The 13,287-nt window shown below is 34.7% G+C and overlaps 1 protein-coding gene and 1 long non-coding RNA gene across 2 annotated transcripts in view; both read right to left on the reverse strand.

Moving 5' to 3' along the window:
* Window positions 1-6,690: 6,690 nt before the first annotated feature.
* LOC149790256 (2',5'-phosphodiesterase 12-like) overlaps window positions 6,691-13,287 on the reverse strand; it is a 29,850-nt gene continuing 23,253 nt past the window's right edge. The window contains exon 7 of the mRNA XM_089972290.1: window positions 6,691-8,212. Within this exon, the coding sequence (XP_089828416.1) occupies window positions 7,950-8,212 (263 nt within the window). The 3' untranslated portion in view covers window positions 6,691-7,949. The remainder of the gene's footprint in view (window positions 8,213-13,287) is intronic.
* On the reverse strand, window positions 9,514-13,186 carry LOC149790257 (uncharacterized). Its single transcript, XR_016423821.1, has 3 exons — window positions 12,880-13,186; window positions 12,095-12,189; window positions 9,514-10,070 (listed from the first exon to the last, which is right to left on the reverse strand). It is a non-coding gene; the product is annotated as an uncharacterized LOC149790257 (long non-coding RNA).

The raw sequence follows: 13,287 nt of genomic DNA on the forward strand, positions 1-13,287 counted from the left end.
CCAGACTAGGTACATTTGACACAGGTCATATATCATTTATTGACTGTAGGCCTAACTAGGTATGTTTGACACAGGTCATTTATCATTTATTGACTGTAAGCCAGACTAGGTACATTTGACACAGGTCATATATCATTTATTGACTGTAAGCCAGACTAGGTACATTTGACACAGGTCATATATCATTTATTGACTGTAAGCCAGACTAGGCACATTTGACACAGGTCATATATCATTTATTGACTGTAAGCCAGACTAGGCACATTTGACACAGGTCATATATCATTTATTGACTGTAAGCCAGACTAGGCACATTTGACACAGGTCATGTATCATTTATTGACTGTAAGCCAGACTAGGCACATTTGACACAGGTCATATATCATTTATTGACTGTAAGCCAGACTAGGCACATTTGACACAGGTCATATATCATTTATTGACTGTAAGCCAGACTAGGCACATTTCACAAGGTCATATATCATTTATTGACTTAAGCCAGACTAAGCACATTTGACACAGGTCATATATCATTTATTGACCGTAAGCCAGACTAGGCACATTTGAAACAGGTCATGCATCACTTACAGACTGTGAGCCAGGTACATGTGAAGATTGTGATGCAAGAATTAACAGCAAAATTACTGAAATTGGAACATCTCTGAATTAAATTGCATCTTTCAGATGTTTTAAGTATAAAAAACTTGGAATATATTTGTAATTAAAAAAGGGCTGATTTCATTTTCTGGTCTCTGCATTTTGATTCTAAAGTGTGTCTGCTGGCGGTCACTTGCCAATTTTCACGTTAGTTTTGGCGTTTTAGTTACAAACACATTTTATTCTACCTTAACTTGTCGCTTGCTTTCAAGATCAATGTACATATGTTCATTCTAATTTAAATATGTCCTGAAAAGAAAAGCTGTTTGGGATCTTAAAAAATGCTTTCCTTATGCCATACTACACAACAAGAAAAGCTGTTTGGGATCTTAAAAAATGCTTTCCTTATGCCATACTACACAACAAGAAAAGCTGTTTGGGATCTTAAAAAATGCTTTCCTTATGCTATGCTACACAACAAGAAAAGCTGTTTAGGATCTTAAAAATGCTTTCCTTATGCCATATTACACAACAAGAAAAGCTGTTAGGGATCTTAAAAATGCTTTCCTTATGCCATACTACACAACAAGAAAAGCTGTTAGGGATCTTAAAAATGCTCTCCTTATGCTATACTACACAACAAGAAAAAGCTGTTAGGTATCTTAAAAATGCTTTCCTTATGCTATACTACTACACAAGAAAAGTTGTTAGGGATCTTAAAAAATACCAGCATGAAATCGATATGAATATGATCTATTTTCTCAAAAATTGTGAGTATAACATTTGTTATGATTTTAATCTGCTGACAGACTAGGCAAACTTACAGTGTTGGTGAAATTTGACCTGTAACTTGCCATTTGCATTTCAGGTCACATGACTACACAAATCTTGAGCCATGCAAGTCAATGACATCAGAGGTCAAATAGTTATGTGATATCAACAATAAACCATTTCTGATTTTGCTGTAGGAAAACAAATCGAACATATTAATGAAAGTCACGTAATATTTATAGAAAAATGAAAGAACAAAGTTCTCAAAGTATTTATTTTAAAAATAACAACAGAAAATCTCTAAATTTTGCAGCAATTCGTAAAAAATAGATTCGCCAAGCAGAGAGCACATGTTAATGCGGTAGTCATGTTACACAAACAAAATACCATCGCTGACAATTTTGTGCTAGTACTTAATGGACCTGATTTTATCAACCTTGCTGCAATACTGGCAGGTTTCTGATCGTTATTCTCTGAATAAATATTTTGAGAATTAAGTGTGCATTATATTTATTTACAAACATTACGTGACTTTTATTTAATATTATCGAATTCTATGTATAATATGTATGGAAATGGTTTATTGTTGATATCACATGATTATTGAACCTCTGATGTCACTGACATGTATGTTGCAATTTTTTTACAGTCTTATTACCAGGAATGTAAATGGCGAGTTCCAAGTCAAATTTCATTAAAGCTGTATTTTCATCTTGTCTGTCAGCAGATTAAGGATATAAAGAATCCTATACTTGCAATTTCTGATAAAATAAACAAATGGGGTGGCAAGGGTCAGAGGAAACTCGGACTACCAGTAGAATAACTTTTGAACTACTCTATTCATGTTAAAACCAGTGGAATTACTTTTCAACTTGCTTTATTTGTATTTTCTGCCAATCCTGATACTCTGAAAGTACTATTATACAAAAGACCCACAAAACAAAACCCCCGAGATATTGTTATTGTAGGCTGATTTTAATGGCATTTGTAACATGTTACTGGCATAGTCAATTTGCAACGTTCAATAATTTACTCCAAAAGCAAAAGTGCTTACCTAATCCATAATACATGCCATTTGCAAAGTTTGGTAACTCTATATGATTCTTGTGCAGAAGACATTTTTACATTCAGTCAGTGACCTTGACCTTTGCCCTTTTGATATTGGTATCAAGACTTCTTCATGACTTCAAATGGAAGCAATCCACAACATTTTTTAATTTAAATGTTGGAAAACGTTAGTTACTATACAGAATCTATTTTTCTACTTTCAGTTACAGTGACCTGGACTTTTAAGATTTTTAGCCTAAAATTAAAAGTTACTTTCTTGCCCCAACTGCAAGTTATCGTCAGAATTTGGATACTGTAGTTTGTTGAGAACTCTTATTGTACGGTATGGATGGTTAGTAATAATAATATAACAGGCTCAGCTTATGGTGGTTGTATTCAAAATTTATTAAATAGCATATGAATTGAGAACCATTGCAAATAGTGCTGATTTTGATTAACAGGCACAGACTTTGCTCAAAATACAAGTCATTGGATATGTTGTTGATATAAGCCCATTTACCAAGTTAAAGAAAATCTTAGCATAAATAGTAACTACAGTGTTGACAAACGCAACTAGTCAAATGCAAGGTCATCTCATTAGTAGGCATTGTTTCTTCGAATTATGATCTTGATGAGTCTGTTTACCAAGTTTACTCAAAAGTGGATCAGGAATAATTATCTTGAGTTGTATCAAATTTAGCCAATCAGATCCAGGATTACCTCATTAACATGTGTGGCTCTAACTCATTATTGATCTCATATGGGATCGTGATTATATAAGCCTATATTCCAGGTCTTTTCAAAGCTGTATCAGAAATACGGCATGAAAAGTGGTAATAATCTCAGGCAATCAGACACAAGATCATCTCAATATGCACAGATCAAAACTCATTATAGGACGCATCCAAACTCTTGATCATATAAGCCGATATCCAAAGTTTTATTGCACTTAGATCAGAAAAATGGCTTTCAGAATGGTAAAAACCTGTCAAATGGGTGCAAGATCACCTCATTAAACTGCCCAAAGTTCCCATTCATCCATTTTATGTATATTAAAGCTACATAACACAGAAGTAAATATTCATTATATATATATATATATATATATATATATATATATATATATATATATATATATATATATATATAAACAACTGCCATTTGCAGGTCTAAACTATAGCCCTCTATTTCAAGAAAATTAAGCTTCAATTAAAATGCAAACTAACAATCCTGACATATATTAGAGCACACTGGACATGCACTAAAATTTCACATGCAATAAAATGGGCATCTGTATAGCCATTCGTTGTAATGGAATTAAAATTCTAATTTTGTTTTCATTATAATACTTCTGTCAGAAGATATTTGAAGTTTATCTTTGCTATTTACGTGTAAGTATTTGAGGTTTTTATTTATAGATAAACTTTGTTCATCCATTTCTCAAAAACCTATGTGCACGATATTGAATCGTTTGCTCAACTTGATCTATTGCTTTCTTTTCTTGATCGAACTTTAAAAAATATTTACTCTCAAGGCAGGCGGGGTCCATATTAATTAAATGGGGTATTCATTCTATTTACAGTTAATAACTTGTAGAAACTTTGTGTGACTAAATAGCAGTTTCATACCCATTTTTTTACATTTTTTACATTTTATAAAGACTTATGGCAAAAAGAATTGTTTATTTCAAACATGTTTTAAACATATTATTAGAATGGAGTTTAATTATGATTTTCAAGTATGAAGTCATATCATAATTAAAGACCCATTCTATGGAAGATGGCAAAGTGAAAAGGCAATGGATGGATCAACCCTCTCAAGGTTTGTAGACAGTGTATCGAGTTTTATAGACCAAGCTTCTCCAAGTTACTTCTTTACAAATAGAATGATCACCCAAATATAGTAAACAGTGTATAGTTTGCTCGAATATTATCTAATACACACCAAAAAGTTCCAAGAAATATTATGTATGCTGTTACTGATTTCCACCTCATAAAGCATACTAGGATAAGTCTCTACTAAGTATTTGGTCACTTCTAAATGACCATTAATACATTCAGTAGGCAGAAATGTTATTTTTTCTATAGGTTGCATGCTATCTCGTTTGCTATACACCGACATTACCACCTGCTGCAGCATTATGAGCCAGTGTTCTCATACTGCTGTTATCTTACATAGCATTTTAGGAGACTTTCTACTAAGTACTTTGTCATTTCCAACTGACCACTAACGCATGTTCTGTGGAGCAATATTCTTTTTTGGACAGGTTCTACACTGCGGACTAGTTCCCCGGTCAATTAGATAGCCTAATACAGTGACAGTGTCGCTCTGTGAAGCATAATGACCCTGATTTTCCATGGTTTTGTCCACCTTATGCAGCCTTTCTGGGTCATTTCTAACTGAGCATTAATTCAAGCTTTGTGCAACAATGTCTATTGCATACAGATGCCATGCTACTGGTCTGAGTCATAATCAGATAACTTAATACAGTAACACTACTGTTCCCTGAAACATTATGAGCCATTGTTCCTTTGCTGTTATCTATTAAGTACTTGGGCATTTATAACTGGCCACTAATCTATGCGAAGCAACGTCATTTGCATTGAAGTTCCATACCATGGAACTAAGCCACAATTGGTTGACATCATGGGACCAGGGGATATGGGAGAACATTGTGGCCCCGGCCATGGGACATGGGCCCTGTTGTGTGTGGGGACAATGTGCTCCCTGGCTGTGGGGAATGCGAGATCTGGATGTGTGTGGAGATGTTGTACCCCGGTCATGGGTGATCTGTCACCGGGAGGACCTGAGACTGAGGTGGGGAATAATGTCCCCATGTCCAGGGGGAATGGAGACCTGGTACAATGGTGTGTAGGGACAATGTGCCCCCGCCCATTGAAGGGTGGTGGCTTGTGAACCAGGTTCTGTGGGGACAATTTTCTGTAATGAAAATGACCGCCATTACGAATTTACAATGCAATTAGTATGCATCAATTCCTAGATGAGAGGTGTGCTTTATGTATAGTAATAAGTATAATGTACTTATCTAGGAGATGTCTTTCAGCGTTTAGCAAGTGAATTTTGTTACCTGCATTGCGTATTGTATTACAACACGCTGACTCAAGATGTTTTGACACCATGTGATCAACTGATTCTGTATGTATTTTAACCTTGTATGATTATTTTGTACATTTCTGACATGTTAGTCATAGCAGTATAATGAAATTACCTTGTATCATGTATAATTCCACCAGGACATGGTCAATTTATTCCATAATTCCAATGTTTCGCTGTGCACTCGCTGCCAATACTAATCCACCATTTGTACTCTTTTGGTCAGCAAGCGCTATGGAATCTGATTGGCTATTGGTCACATGACCTTTTTCTATAAATAGCGCCACTTACATATAATGTAGAGCTTCACTGTTATCTTGTTCAGCATTTGGAACAGATGGAAGTAAAGCATCAGGTGATGTTGTACCCATTTCAACTATTATATAATGTCTTGAGCTATGTTGGATAAACATAGTCAAGTTGCAATGGTTAGTTCTAATGAAATATGCTTGCTTGACATTACGGGAAATTCTAGAATTTATGTATTATTCACGAGGTGATGTCTGCTAACGTATTGGTTGATTTGATTTCATCTTCGGTTAATTACCACCACAGTTAACCTATGTAAGTGAGGACAAGAGATCATTATGATATATATAATCCTGAGAAACATACACATTGTTCCCTCAGGAACTGATATATAAGTTTATTAATGTTAAGTCGCTACTAAACCATCACTATTCACCTTACGGTACTCACCACCTTCAACACCTGAAGGTTAATACTTCACCTTCACCTTATTCACCGCCCTGATTGAAGCAATTCTTTCTTGTACTTCCATAACATGAATTCTATGTTCTATAATTCATTACAAATATATTCTTAAATCCTCTCAGAGAGGTGGAGAAGGTACAATTATACTTGAAGCTCCATTGCACCTTCCTCCACCTTTGTGTCCGGTGATTCTCTGGTTTACATAAGTCTGGTATTAAATCTTAAATGTTTATGTATATGTAAATATTTACATTCAATAATTGCATGTTCACCTGCTCTTGTACTTAAGGTAATTTACAAATAAATACTTTCAATATTGATTCTATATGGTCTTTTATTATTTTTTCTAAACAAAAGCTAGACAGGAGGACCCAAAAATATTGTAGCCCAGATACAGCATTACAGTTCTTCTAAACATTGGGGGACCTGTGGACAGAGTGGGGACATTATGCCCCTGTTGGGGGGGTTGCATGTAATTGGGGACAATGTGCCTCCATTACAGATGGGTAAAATTTAAATGGTATTTACTCAGTTGTACTAACAAGGTTTAAAATTTCTGTCCCCAAACTGAAAATTTGTAAAATAACCTGAAAAGCTAATCATCTACATAAAAAATAAGTTTACCATATACTTAACTATCTCAAGGAAATTTTCCCTAATTTGACCAACATAGTTAGTGTCATATTAAGGCAAATGAATTTTGAACAATTACTATAAAAGCCTGCAAATCTATCTGGTCATCTACATGCAAAATATGTTAGCAAAAATTTCATTTCTCTATTTTGTGCTACTTGGTCATGGGCATGTTCAAACTCTGGCAATTTATTTTATATTTCCTTTATCATTTTTCCTTCACTGTTATCATTCTTTGAGTCATTCTGACTATAAATGTCACAAATGATCAAATAATATATACAAAATTATTTTATGACAATTATGATATATTGTACAAATAATGATTACAATGTTTTAAGGGCATTTTCTTCTATTTTATTGTTTTTATCAAAAACATTTTATGTAGAAATAAAATTATGACATCAAGTTTTATGTGATTATCTATTTAAATTGGTGATAAACCTGGTATCACCATTATGCACATGTCAGCTCATTTCTGATGAATGTCTTACAACTAAAAATACATATTAAATAAAATGTTAATGATGGGGCTTACCCAGATTGAATAATCAATAAACGGACTTAAGGTGACACTTCGTGCAATGGCTGGGGTTGGCCCTACAATTTCTTGCACACCAAGAGAATGATGTACATTAACAGCCAATCACACTTTACCTTTATGCTGTTTATTCAATCAAGTTACACTTCAGCAAATACATGGACAGTTTTCATTAATGATAATTACAATTATAGGCAAAAAACATAAATAACAATTTTTTAAAATTCTCAGTCGTGAATTTCATCCAAGAGACACTCAACAATTCATTTAGTTTTCAACTGTCCGAATACACAAAATTTGAATGAAAAAATCTTATAGCCTGTCAATCGCATCAAAGCTGACTTTACACTAATTTTATATTACTTGGTGCAGTAACCAAAAAATTTAAATCGTGTGTAACTGGATTGCAGTATTCAGTTCAGAAAAAATAAACACTATCCTTGTCTGATATATTTCTCTGCAGAATCACAGAAATTTGGCAACAAGATTACAAACGTGGGCAAAATTTAAAGTTGCTGATGGGCAACACACACTACTTCCATTTTAGCTCACAAATCTGAGCTATATGATCCGAAGGATTTACAACGCTTGGGAATGCAGTGTGCTGTTGAACATCTTCATGATCATGCTGTGGAATGATTCTTTCCACCTCCAGGCCATCGATATCATAGAAAATATAATCCAGCATGTCTTGGCAAAGTTCAGTGTAGCATGTGTATGGTAAAATACCACAAGCTGATGCTAAATTTTGGTTGTGGCAGAAATTCATATCAGGAACATACTGGTCTTTGGGAACTGTAAAAAAAAAGAATAATTTAACAAAACGTTGTTGTTGTAGGGTTTAATGCCATTTTTCAGCACACGATAGGCTATGCATGGTGGCCAGTATTAATGGTGGAGGAAGAACCCGGGAAAACCCCGGAAAGAACCACCGACCCACAAGAAGCTACTGGCAAGCATTCTCACAAAGCAATTCAATATTAAATCTGAATAGACATATATGCTTATTTATTAAATTAGTGAGGAAAGTATTTTTAATAAGTGTTTCTCAACACCAAAAATGGTTACAAGCTCAGCTTATTGGATGCAAGATTATATCATTAATATGCACAGCTGTCATTAATTATAAAATCCATCAAAGATCTTGAGTATATAAAACTCATATTATATTGTGTATTCAAGATCAGATCCAAACTATTTCTTCCAGACAGAGAACAAACTCAACCAATCATATGTATGATGACCTCATTAATATGCATGCATCTCCTCATTATCAACTTGTCTGATTTAAGAATATTTTCCAAGTTTGATCAAAATTAGATAAGAATAAAACCTCCAGAGAGGTAATTAGCTCAGCCAATCAGATTCAAGATCACCTAATTAATGTATGGATTTTCTCATAACCAATGCATCAAGGATCATAATCGCCCGGCTGTAGAATGTCCATCATATTCCATGAAAAACGATGGAAAACGCTGGAAAATTCTAGCATGGAAAACGCTGGAGTATTTGGACTAATATTCCAGCCTCTGTCCAGGGTAGGCTGGAAAACCCTGAACAATTCTAGCATGGAAAACGCTGGACAATTCTAGCATGGAAAACGCTGGAGTATTTGGACTATTATTCCAGGCTATGTCCAGGGTAGGCTGGAAAACCCTGGACAATTCTAGCATGGAAAACGCTGGAAAATTCTAGCATGGAAAACGCTGGAGTATTTGGACTAATATTCCAGCCTCTGTTCAGGGTAGGCTGGAAAACCCTGGACAATTCTAGCATGGAAAACGCTGGAAAATTCTAGCATGGAAAACGCTGGAGTATTTGGACTAATATTCCAGCCTATGTCCAGGGTAGGCTGGAAAACCCTGGACAATTCTAGCATGGAAAACGATGGAAAATTCTAGCATGGAAAACACTGGAGTATTTGGACTAATATTCCAGCCTATGTCCAGGGTAGGCTGGAAAACCCTGGACAATTCTAGCATGGAAAATGCTGGAGCATTTAGACTAATATTCCAGTCTTTATCCAGGGTAGGCTGGAAAACCCTGGACAACACTAAAATTTAGCTGAAAATTGTTGAAATATTTTATGAAAACGAGATTTTTAACAGTGATGCAATTTTTATTTGATGATAATTTCAAGAAGAACATGATCCAAATTACCCCAACCAACTCCTTGTATTGACTGTGATGTTTAGTAACTTTTAAACAAGGAAACAAAAATTAAAAACTATACTTGTCACTGGTAGCTTAATAGGTTGTGCACTAGTATTCAGTAGACAACATGGCTTAAGTTGTCATAAATGTCGCTACACTTCTACTGGTGACATAAAATCCAGATTACTGGCTCCTTAACATCATCCGAGTTTCTAAAAATATGTTCTCTTACTCTAGTTATAGATTGAATTTATTCTGAAGCAATCTTAACAACAAAATAACAGAAATTCACGTTAATTTCTATCTCAATTTTAATTAAAAAAATTTAAAATATTTCTTTTTACACGTGTTGTTTCATAGTTCATTCACCACATTTCTTTTTTTTCTGTTGTCACCACTGGAGTCTGTGGAATTGATGGTACTCTTGATGGTTTAACCAAATCGCAAAGCTTCTGTCCCACCATCACCTCCCCAATGTTATACTTCTCCTTCATGATTTCTGAAATACAAATCATTGTATATTAATGAATCGAATCAAGCAAGATTTCAAATTTATTTCAATCCCAAAAATATATATATATATATATATATATATATATATATATATATATATATATATATATATATAGAGAGAGAGAGAGAGAGAGAGAGAGAGAGAGACAGACAGACAGAGACAGAGGCACAGAGAGAGAGAGAGAGAGAGGGAGAGAGAGGGGAGTGAGAGAATGAGAGTTATGCCTGAAACATTTCATGCAATTACAGTACTTTTACAATCCCTGAGGTTGGTAATTGTAATGAGGCACTTGGCTTGATGACTAACTTGATAGGCTTAAAAACCTGTGGTTTCCATCACAAATTAAACTGGCTAGCTAACTGCTCCTGTGGCCTAAGTCTAAGTGGTTAGAGCGCCTGCTACGGGTGTGAGAGGTCACAGGTTTGAACCCTTAACCGAGTCATACCAAAGACTTATTAAAAAATGGTACTATTAGCTGCCTCGCCTAGTTCTCAGCATTAACCCTTTACCTCATGCAAGCATCTTTTGATGCCTCTACTCCATTCACATGGAAGCGCCTTTTGACGCCTACTGTAAACATCAGCCATTTTAAGCCGGTTTTCATAGCGCCACCTTCGGGGAAAACCCCCATTTAGATACTACATTCATTTCTGTGAATGACAATCACATCAGATCACGTGGTCACTGTTTTTGCCCTGGTCGATATCTGCTATTTAAAGCAACTGGGTCATAATCTCCACTCTCCAAAATGGAGGTCGCGGATTTCATTCAGTACTTACGAAGTTTTCACGATTAGAATCAGAACTACGAAAGATTCAATAACTTAGGTAAAGGCTCTGATATTGATGCAGGCAGCAATTAGTTTTCATAAATTATCAAATTCAGATGACTTAGTGATGTAGATGCAGACGACAAATTGTAAATTTGAAGTATGAGAAATGGCAGATACGATTGGTCACGCGGCCTCCCTGACATGACGGTGAATGAGTCCTCTCAAGATTTTAAAGCACGTAAAAAATTCTTCAGTGAAAAATAATTACGCAGCTATAACAATCAGACTTTTAATCTTAAATTTTTCCACACATAATAGATGTGTACCAAAAATGTAAAATGGTTACAATTGCTGTTTAACATAAAATACACTACATTGCTTAACAGTTAACAGGCAGGCCTATGCGTATGGAGTCGAATAGGTAACAGGTGCTCTATTTATAGCATGCTGCACTTTGTAATTATGCTCTATAAGGTAAATGGTTAAGAGGTTAGTGTTAGGACTGGTCAACCTGGTGTCAAGATAATGTGAATGGGTGGGAGACATTATGCTACATGTCTGTGGCATGATATCCCAGTGCTAGACATCACTATAAATTGCCACACTGCAGACATCGTAGCGATGTGACTAAACATTTGTTAAAGCTACGTTACTAAACATCTGAATCACGCACACACAAACTGGCTACCATATACATGCAGTTGTGATTATACCATTTAAACTGAAAGTAGATTTACATTGTCCATTTGAATATTGCCTGTCTACACTATAATGTTTCAAGTAGTAGTTGTGTATACGTTTAAATTTCATAATAATGTTCCAGCCTTAGTTCATAAAAAAATTTTGTTACAATTTGGCATATATTTTGTCATAGGTTAACAAAGTTTAAAACGCATGGTTAATAATTTAAAATATACCATAAATTATTTGAATTCTGGACTGTTCTTGGAGAGGTGACCTTGTGTGTACTTATTATTGGCTCTTGCCCCAGTTAGTGTCTTGCCAATATATTCACCAGAGCTGTACAGCATTCTGAATATTTATTTAGCAGCTTTGTTAAAATCCAAAATTTGACATATTTCTGCCTCATGCTGGGTGTGAAAAAAAATTTAATCCAAATTTTCACCATGATGATTCATATGCACTAAGTTTCTGATATATTTACTTATCTACATACACAACTCCAGGTTACAGCTAATGTTCTAGACATTTGAATTTGAAACAAATGTGGTATTACCTCTCGCTTGCATAATTCAAATTAAAAGATCGAAGAATTTCAATGAAGTTGTCGCCATCAAGTTGTTTACATAACTGTGCCTTGCCACTTTTTTTCTGAAATTAAAGGACACAAACTAAACAAGTATTTTTGGTGAGGAAAAATGATAATCATTTCCAACAGTTTACAACTGTACATTCTTATTAATTATACAATAAGTTACTATTAAATATTACTGAAATGGCTGAATATAAATTGGATAGTCAGAAACAAGCCATAATCTGAATTGAAGATTAATTGGAAAAGAGATCTACCGGTATATTTCCGAGTCACAGTCTAAAATTAATTAAAACAAATATAACTTACTGCTACAAATAGCACACTGTCTGGAAAATAATAACGAAAATGTAAAAAATACAAATACCAGTCAGATCATTAATAATATCAAGGGTAAATAAAATTTAAAGTGAAATTTACAATTTGGAAATGTATATTCGCAAGGCCGGCACGTACCAACTTTTTTGAACGACAGACACGAGATGACTGGTCATTGTGCATTAGGATAAGTAAAAAATGTTGCCAATTATGTAAACAAAGCTTAAAACATAACACATACCTTTCAATATCCTTACAAGTTTGACGTTTAATTTATCAGTCTTCAAACAGCATGAAAAAAAGAAATTGTTCTATAGGATATATTTCGTAATAGCTTTCCGTAAATTTACGTCACGCGAAGTCTTTCGCAGCTAAAGTACTTGGCGGCCGTGCAAATAATTTTGCTACAATTGGACTGAGTAATGACTTACCTGCTATTTTCGCAATAATACACTCATGGTATCCCTTGAATCCACGACAAACCGCCATCACTTTCTCTCCCGTGCGATATTCCTTCATTTCTTTTCGTGGCGAGCGTACATCAGCCATACAGATTATGCCTCCCTGAATGGGACGATCATTCACCCATATAATCAGTGATATTTCTGGTTCAGTGGTCATCTTAAAATCCTGGGATATTTTATATTATACAATTTCAATGACACTCCAATCGAAAATTGCGCCCAAATTCTAGACTGGTTATCCATATCGTATTTCGGTGCCAAATTTTGGAACCAAAATTTACAGAAACGGTTTTTTTTTTTTTGGTTTTTTTTTTCTTTTTACAGAAAATTTGGTTCTAACGCATGAAATCGAAATATGCCGGCTTTTTCAATGTA

The sequence above is a fragment of the Sinohyriopsis cumingii genome, chromosome 10 (genome assembly GCF_028554795.1).
Source record: "Sinohyriopsis cumingii isolate HCF-2022 chromosome 10, ASM2855479v2, whole genome shotgun sequence".
NCBI lineage: Eukaryota > Metazoa > Mollusca > Bivalvia > Unionida > Unionidae > Sinohyriopsis > Sinohyriopsis cumingii.